The 9,724-nt window shown below is 30.8% G+C and overlaps 1 protein-coding gene across 2 annotated transcripts in view; it reads left to right on the plus strand.

Annotated features, from left to right (window-relative positions):
- The first annotated feature begins 5,377 nt into the window (after positions 1-5,377).
- The window catches only part of LOC143254148 (uncharacterized), a 420,077-nt gene continuing 415,730 nt past the window's right edge, over positions 5,378-9,724 (plus strand). Inside the window, exons 1-3 of one of the 2 annotated variants that reach the window (XM_076508948.1) lie at positions 5,378-5,440; positions 6,127-6,525; positions 7,483-7,593. In XM_076508948.1, coding sequence (XP_076365063.1) covers positions 5,429-5,440; positions 6,127-6,501 — 387 coding nt within the window. In that variant the 5' untranslated portion in view covers positions 5,378-5,428 and the 3' untranslated portion in view covers positions 6,502-6,525; positions 7,483-7,593. Of the gene's footprint in view, positions 5,441-6,126; positions 6,526-7,482; positions 7,594-9,724 lie in introns of those variants that run through there. The other variant, XM_076508947.1, reaches the window with a different exon arrangement.

Consider the following 9,724-nt stretch of genomic DNA (forward strand, 5'->3'; position numbering starts at 1 on the left):
AAAGTAACATCAATAAAGATTGTTTTTAAATGTTTCTAGCAACACTTAAACATAAGCATCAAGTGAATTGCTACATAATGAGAGAAAAAACGAAACGTAAAATTACTTAAATATTGTTGTCTGGTAATCGAAATCGTTAAAATCATGTTTAAAAATTGAACAAATCGAAAATAATTTGAAGTAGATAATAATTCCATTTGAGTATTTCAATATTTTTATTTCTGGGTAACAAACTGAATGCAGTAATAAAAAAGTAAAAATGTTTGTTTGCTGGTTTTTTGAATTTCGCACAAAGCAGCTCGAGGGCTATCTGTGCCAGTCGTCCCTAATTTAGCAGCGTAAGACCAGAGGGAAGGCAGCTGGTCAATACCACCCATCACCAACTCTTGGGCTATTCTTTTACGAAACAATAGCGGAATTGACCATAATGTTATAACGCTCACACATGCTGAAAAGGTGAACATGTTCGATAGCCGTGTTTGGGATCCGAGACAAGCACATTATGTAATAGTCGAACGCTACCGTTCCATCAGTTCACGCCATGTCTACGTGTTTAATAAAATATTTTTTGTTTGTACTTCATGTTGTCTTGTTTTTAATAATTTAAATAAAAGTAGATCAGCCTGGCATAGCCACGTGGTTAGAGCGCTCAACTTGTAATCTGAGAATCGAGGGTTTGAATTCCGTCACACCAAACATACTCTCTCTTTCTACCCTGGGGTCGTTATAACGTGATGGTCAATCCTAATCTGCGTTGGTATAAGAGTAGCCAAGTGGTGATGACTAGCTGCTTTCCCTCTTGTCTCATACTTTTAAATTAGAGACGGCTAGCGCAGATAGCCCTTGTGTAGCTTTGCGCGAAATTCAAAACAAACCAAACCTTACACATTCAACTAACATAGATATGTTGATATAAATACAGCTATATAATTCCTCACAAGTTTTATTATATACATGTCTTATGAGCTTGACAACTTTAATTAAGCCACTTTAAGCGTATTTCATATCAATCACAGGTTGCATTAAGTAAATTATATATATATAAAGTAAGGTAATTTTTTTACATTATTTTAGCAATAGTTTTTAACTGAAACATATCTTCATACCATACTTCAGACAAACAAAATTGTCTAAGCATAACAAGTTGAAGAGAGTGTTATTATAAAGGTCAAGAAACTTGTCAATGTAAGGCATACAAAACTATCTAGTACCGTCATATAACAATGGTTGGTTGGTTTGGTTTGAATTTTTGCGCAAAGCTAGTCGAGAGTTATCTGAGGTAGCGGTTCTTAATTTCGCAGTGTAAAGTAGGCAGAAAACAGCTAGTCATCACCACTCACCGCCAACTCTGGATTGTATCCTTTGCTGCAAGTGTCATTACAGAAGTTCATGTGTAATACATATAAATCTATTCACTATTTGTAGGTTTCATATATTGTTAGTACGGAAGTAACTTCCTATCAATTTCATCTAACACTTTTTGTAATATATTTCGATGAATAAAGTATGAACTAACTTTCTGTATTCAGCTACATATTTAATATTTGTTCTATCGTAGATAACTTAGTCTTACAATTTCCAACGGTAAAAAAATAATTTTTGTTAGTTATTCTGAATTCTATGTTTGAAAACTAACATTTCAGTTCCTACTTAATGAAGTTCAGACTGTCTGATATTGGTACGTTTCAAAATTTTCTAATGTTTTCTGAGACTTACGAGAATTTCTGGTCATCTAATTGAAGAGACTGGTTTAATTAGTTCATTACAGTGACATGTTAAGTTAACCATTAATATTTATACCTGTCTTTGTTGTTCGATTTTCTTGTTTAATTGACGTAAATCGTTTGTATTTACTTATGCGAACAAAAATTTGAAAGCATTTTCACCTGCGTCTATTTAACCACGTTTTCATGGAATCCGATCGGAAATCGTGATGCAATCTTTAATATCCTTTAATTCTAATAACAAATCTTCAAATGTTAACAAGATATCGTCTAAATCAGGTGTCATAGACTTAGTTCCTCCTTGTATCATCCTTACTGGACATCAGATTGCTATTACCTGATTTGTCATATAAAATGACGTAATATTTTCCAAACCACCGTCATCGAAATTATCGCGACAACTTACGTCAAAAGATTTGTCGAACAATATTACTTCTTCTTGTAATCAAACTATCAATCGAACATACTGTAAAAATTCGAAAATTATTCACATATCTCATGATAATATAAGATTTTCTTCTTCAATAAAAATCATACGCGTATTATTTCTCATTGGTAAAATACGTTCTTTGCCGCCAGGTTTCCACTCATAAAAAGGATAATAGGATAGTAAAGCGACAGATATTTCTACAACCAAAACATATAAAGAGAAATGTCCGATAACCTCTCAGACTCACATATATATATATACAAAATATTCAATATTGTTTATCCACGTCTTACATTCTTAACTTAAGTCTAATTACAGCTACGACTGCTGCTTAATGTATCGTTAAAAGCTTCTAGCACACCAAGTGTTTCATCAATAGAGCTAACATTAAATCTGTTAATGTCATTTGTGGGTCTATGTACATCTACTTGGAAACAAAATTTCACTTGTTTTTAGCAGGGGTAAGGATTACTTCTGGTTGAGTTGGTACACGACCACGTGATCTAACGTTATAATCATGTGTAACAGCATCATCTTACGTCGTCATAGATGTTCTTGATACACAGACCTTGTTACTTGTCCTCGATACTAATGTGGTATTAGCGTCTTCTAACTCTTAATTTTCTGTCTAGGCTTTACTTATCTCTTCATCGTTATAAGATAAATCTAATTTATTCGAATAATAAGATTCGAATTTAATATTTACTTTTTTTCAGTTGTCTGGTTTTCATCAATCATATATTCCTAAAGATAGGGTTTCCTTTCTTCAGTTTCTTTAATCTATTAACATGTACCAACTGTTTTCTTTTTTTACACATTTTTGTATTCTCAAAATAGATTGAACTTGTTTTTTTAAGTGCTCTGAAAGTGTCTTTCCACAGTTATACTTATTTCTTTGTGTTTCCTCTCTTAACGATAAGGGTATATAACAACAATTTCTATATTAATTTTATTTCATTAGTTTCGCCTTTTTATTTGTTTGTTTCTCTCTATCTTGAGCATGTTGTATTAAATGTTTATTAATTATCTCAAAGGCTAACTGCAGTCTCTGTAAAAGCTCAGTCTTGTAATCATAACCTTCTGCATGATAAAATATTTTTATGGTCATTATCTCTTGCTTTGGCAGCAGTACATCTCTGCCACGTAGTAGAAAAAACGGACTTTCCAGAGTAGACTCATATTCATCACTTTTGTAATAAATGAACCAGCTCTTCCCAACTATCTTTCTCACAGTATTAAGAGATTATTTCTAGCAAAGTTCTGTTGAATATTTCTAGTAATATCGTAGCAGCTGGATGGAAAGCAGTTGTTTCAGTTTTCTGGACACTTAACAATTGATCAATGTAATTTTCTAACGTAAAAACGAAGTTACCATCTCTATTCATCAGAAAGTACTGGGTTACACCGTGTCTCGCTATTATGTTATTTGCAAATGCTTCAGCAATCGTTTCCGCTTTTTGATCAGGCAGCAAGTTATTTATTAACTCATCTTTATTTTGTTCACTAATCTAATAATCTAATCACAAGTTATTGGGCTACACACTCACGTTAATTCAACAGATCAATTTTAATATTTAATTGGAATTTAACAGGATTGGTGACAGTCGAAGCTTTTTTTGATAATACAGTTATTTTATAAGATACCATGGTATCTTGCCATTATTTTTATTTTAAGAAATTAAAATAGTGGCGGTAAGACTAATTAAATTCACTGTTGGTGCTTTACCATCATCTTCAGTCAGAAATCTTTTTAGATGGGATTTTATCATAATCTTGAATCAAAATTTCATTTGTCGACAGGCACACACACAAAAAAAAGATTTTTTTTTAAACTGTTTCAGTCACACCAGATATCATTATATTCCAGATAATATTTGATGGGACATATTTATTTATCAAATGAAATCATGGTTTCAAATCAATTAAAAAATAAAAATTAAATTTATAGATTTCTCCATTTTTGTCAATTCCAGTCCCAACATACAATATTTCTATTGACATATTTTCGTCGTTTCCTTTTCAATAATGAACTGAAACAGTGTTGTAGAACAGTGTCTTTGGGTTTACGTTAATATTTCGATATTTCTTGCATGGCTACAGATTACCTGCGATGAAGGAAAACAGTGTACCATGTTGTTGTACAATTTAATAAGATTCATCAAAACTGTTAAAGGTCAAACAGTATTTCTATATTCACTAGCTTTTGATCTAATGACACAGAAAGGATCAAAATTTAATAAGAAATATATCGATTCATTAGATATAACGTAACCTGTATTACAAATATTATAATTAATAAAGATATTGTAACTATCCTTAAAAGAAGAATAGAACATTCCATACGAAGCACGTACCAATTACTCGGAAACAAGCTGATAAAGTAAAGTAAATATTCACATGGATTTTAGATCTGTTTACAGCTTTTTATTGAAACACCAATGAAACTTATTTAATGAGAACATGAGATGTTAATCACACATACTATACCAACTGTGAAACAATTGTTATTAAATAAGTATCTGACAATAAAAATTAGCGTTCGGAAAGTTTATTTATATTCAATTGTGTTTGTGTGTTTTGTTATTGGAAAGCTACATCGGTCTGCTGTGGTCTCCGTATATTCAGTTGGCTGCACTATGAAAATACAACACTAAATAACTAAGAAATAATTATTGGACGTACCGTAAAACGTATAATTTAAGTAAAATGTTAAATTTTCACCTAAACAGCCTTAAATAAACTTATTTAAAAGTTTCACATAACATAACGTAATTGTACCTAACCTAAACTCGTTTGGAGTGTGACAAACAAATAAATAATAATAATGTATAACATTAAAAGAAACAAATTAAAGTTTTTAATAATTCAGATTGAATCGAAGGGAAACAAATAACTCTGTATTTTACTTTTGGAAAAAGTAATATAAACCCCATATGGCTTATTCAACATGAGACCATACTTTGAAAGTACATCAGTGTCAGAAAGAAAACTGAAAACATTTCTATAATGTTTGTCGCATTGAGTTGTGATTTAAATTCCCTTGTCAATACATCTGGAGAAGCAGCCAATTATAAAGTATGGCATTTATATAATTTGAAATCAGGAAATAATAATCTGGGTTATAACAGTTTTGTAACTCAGAGCTGTGGCCTTCACTTTGATTGCGTATTTATAATACGCTATAAAAGTTCGTAAATTTGAAGAACACTATTAACATAACGAACTTACTTTGAGCCGATATCAAGGTCTTTTTGCTTATTGCACTGGAATAAAGATGAGGCTAGTGGTAAGTGTTTTACAGCTTATTCAGTAAGTTACTTATCGGTTAAACTCTAGAACAGCTCACCGGAGACAAATAGTTGTATTTGGTGCATGGTATTATTCCAATATAAGAAGTGGCAAAATAATATGAGATAAATAGACCAAAATTAATTTCTGTTCATTAGAGACCTGATATCATTACATTGTTAGTGAAATATAAATTGATAACATAATTCTTAGAAAGGTATTCTATTTCAGTATAACAGAATTCCCAGTAAAACAATACCGTGACAAACAATCTCATCATATAAAACAATAAACAAGAAAATTATGTTGAATTTACGATCAAGCTCCTTGCGCGGAATCTGTCACAACACCAGTAAAATAATCTTTATGTTGACTACATTCATTAAATTAATAAGTCATTTCTATTACAGTTATTAATACAAATTAGGCTAAACGGTTTGGTTTAAACATGAATAATGCCATTTATTTTATACATAGTCTGTTCTATGTTTGAACATTTCACAATAAAATATTAAAACTTTATGGGGAAAAGTTATAGGATAAGCTAATTTACATCGTACTAGTTTGTGTAACTGTTTCTCTCTGTGAAATAACTATGGGTCTACAGAATTTCCTCACAGAAGAAGCAAGTAGTTTGTTTTTTATTGGTCATAGTTTCATAAAAAATTACTTATTTTTTTACAGAATTTGATTCTACTTTTGGTGATTGCGTTCTACACTGTAGGAAGCTACGCTGAAAACGGAAGTGATAAAATAACCCGAAACATCCACAATGGTTATGGTTGTTACGGAGATATAGGGAGAAATAGTAGAGCTCTAGGGAGACGTGGGAATAAAAATAGTTTTGATAAGAAAGCAAATTTCGGAATATGTAACGAAAATAGAAGATACAAGATGAATATGTTTAGAAGAGACCCAGACGTAGGCTTGGTTTTTGACAGTAACCCTAACTTAAGAGATAGGTTAACAAGAGGAACACGATCAAAAAGACAAAGAGTACGCGGAATAAGTTTGGAGAGTGAGCTAACAATGAATGGCAGTCTACATTTGGACACATAAAATCGTATTGGTGGAGGGAAATTGGTAACAACACACTTAATTTCATTGTTCATGTTAGTATAAATAAGTAAGAATATCAACATTTAAATACAGATATGTTTCAAAGTTTAACTTTTCAAATAATAAAGTTAATCCACTAGGCCATACCTCTCGACTCATATATCTGAAGATTGCTTATTGAAATTCTTATCGTATTAAACATACTTGTTCTCTCATGGGCAAAAGAGTAGTCAAGGTGTTTCAATATTCGTGACTTATTTTATGTCTTTTTTATCAATGTGAACATTATCTCACATGATATAAGAATGTTTATCTGGTCTTTTAATAACTATCACACCACAACGTCACTGCTTTATTAACTTTTGTAAGAAGCTGCATTGTTAACTTTACTGTTTTTAAAATTGTTGAATATTTAAAGAGTTTTCAATTTCTCAGTGTTAATATAAGTAATAAGTTTTCTAAGTAATGTGTAATGTCTAAGAGCTTAAATTTTATACACATTAGAAAAACGTATTGGTATGAAATGAGAAATATTAGAGCACCAGTACACGTTGTTTATTTAATATAAAGCTAGACAGTAGTGTATATGAACTTTGTTTATCGCATAGAACCTACATCAGATATTAGCGATTTAAGTCACTAAAGTTATTGATAAGTCGTTGGGAGAAATAAAAGGACTGTTATTGTTGTACATCATAAATAATCTTCAGTTTTATTAAAGGGTAAGAATGGAACATTTTAAAATCTACTTTACAATTAGCTGTAATAGGAAATAAGAGGAGATTCATAAATAGCGTCTGTGATGTATTATTTGTTATACAAGATCACACTGGTATATATATATATATTTATATGTTATAATAAAATATATATATATATATATATTTATATGTTATAATAAAATAACTTACAACAACATTGACAGCTTTGTCCTTTTAATTCAAGTTATATTAAACTGGATATATGTTTTTAATTTTACAGCTTCTTAGAATCTGGATTATCGCCGATAGAAATGATGTTGTGAAATCTTTCCTTTGTTCAATCAACAACCCGTAGGTTATATAATGAGAGACAAATATATGGAAATTACTGTAAATTGATTTTTTGATATAAATAAATTTTGCATTGAAATTTTGTTTGATTTTAACGTAACAGAAAATAAAAAACAATAAAGTAAATTAAGTAAGAAATAAAGTGTAATTTATAGTTAAAAGAAAACTTTTGTTAATCTGTTTGTCTGTATGTTTCTTCTTTACCAGGAACACGTTTCGATACAGAATCAAATGCTTAGTTAGGCTAGTTTATTATTAGTATATTTTGAAAAGATTATTTGAATAACGAAATTAATCAATGGGTTCATTAAAGAAAAAACTCACGTGTAGTTTTATAATATTTAGACTCGTTTATTGATTCCATAGCGTTGTTAGTTTCAACTTATAAACTGAATAAAGTTTGATACATGTAAAGATAATGCTAGGTTTATGATGAATAGTGTTTTCCAGAAATGTAATATTTTTGACATTTTTATAGAAACTAACAGATATGTGGGAGAAAATGATATACACTTTTATGTACCAGTGTGAAACACATCTTAAATATTTTTTGTACCAACAGATTGCAGCATCATTTATAAATAAATGTTTTTATATTTTAGAATAACTTATTTTTAATATTTATCGAAAGGTTTTATAAACATTCTTCAAGAAATGTTACATCGATATTGACTTTACAGTGACAACCAAATTTCACCTTCGTCACTACAATTAATAAATCTCAGGATGAAACATGTGACCGTGTAGTAAAATAAATATTTCTTCTTGTCGACTTGAAGACGAAAGGCGGAAGACTTTCGAAACGTCGTCCTCCGCACTTGTGTTTCCACAACAAGCAGTCGCCATCCATTCTACGAAGTTCATCATATTTTATAGTTTTCTTCCCATCCATATTTGTGTTAAATCAATCTATTACAAGTTCAAACACTGGGAGACATACACGGGTGATGAGAAAGTATACACAATAATTTTATTTTTGTGAAATACTAAGAAACGAAAGATCTTGTTTTTTTTCAAACTTCTCATAATGTAATTCATTTAAAAATATGTGGATTAAATACTTCTTTAGAATAAACTTTCTGAAACAAAATAAATAAATTTTATAATGACCATGTTCATAAAACAGAGGAGTTATAGAAAAATTGTATAGAAAAAAATAGAAAAGTTGTTGCACGAAGTCGATAGTTCTCACTACACTTTGTTCCCGGCTGGTACAACGGTACGTCTACGAACTAACCACTTTAAAATCAAGATTCGATTCAACGCCAGAAGGGTATACTTGGGATATGTCTTCCACTGGTATTGAAACGTTCAGCATTCTAGAACATTATATTAATTATATTGGTATTAATTGTGCAATATTAGTGCAATAAACCAGAGAACCACCATGCGAAAAAAGTATAAAATCTTTTTCATTATATCTGTACCAGTAATGTGATGTTCCTAGAGAAAATAAACTCTTAACCTAAATCCTATAACCGGTAGTCACTGGAGAATCTTTTAAAGGTTCAAATCTATCACCAAATCAATGATTTCATCTTGTGTGAGAAGATATGGTTTACCAGATGTTTCAGGTTGAAAACACACTTTATTATCATTTCTAATGACATCAAATTCAGAATCAGATATTACTGTATCAATAGTGTCTGTTGAAGTAAATACAGCTACATCAGGTCTTATAAGAAAATAAAGTTTAAATAAGAAATTTCCTTTTTATTCCGAGTATTGCAACCTTGCATGTTTTTGAGAAATCTTGTAATGTTTTGTCATTGTTTCCTTACAACAAATTTACTACAAATGTTATATAATATATTTGGGTCATTTACGACCTGTCGCTGCCATAACGACTAACAAATAATACTGAAAAGAAAAAGTATAAAGTGCACGCACAATCAGATACTATCCAGAAAGGACCCAACATGGCCAGGTGGGTTAAGGTGCTCGACTCGTAACCTAAGTGTCACGGGTTCGAATCCCTGTCACACCAAACATGCTCGCCATTTCAGGCGTGGGGCGTTATAATGTGACTGTCAATCCCACTATTCATTGTAAAGAGTAACCCAAGAGTTGGCGTTGGGTGGTGATGACTAGCTGCCTTCTCTCTACCACATTCTACTATTTCATGGAAAACATACCCTGTCATCATTCGAAAGTTTTCCTTTAATATAATA

Source organism: Tachypleus tridentatus, chromosome 6, assembly GCF_004210375.1.
Source record: "Tachypleus tridentatus isolate NWPU-2018 chromosome 6, ASM421037v1, whole genome shotgun sequence".
Taxonomy (NCBI): Eukaryota; Metazoa; Arthropoda; class Merostomata; order Xiphosura; family Limulidae; genus Tachypleus; species Tachypleus tridentatus.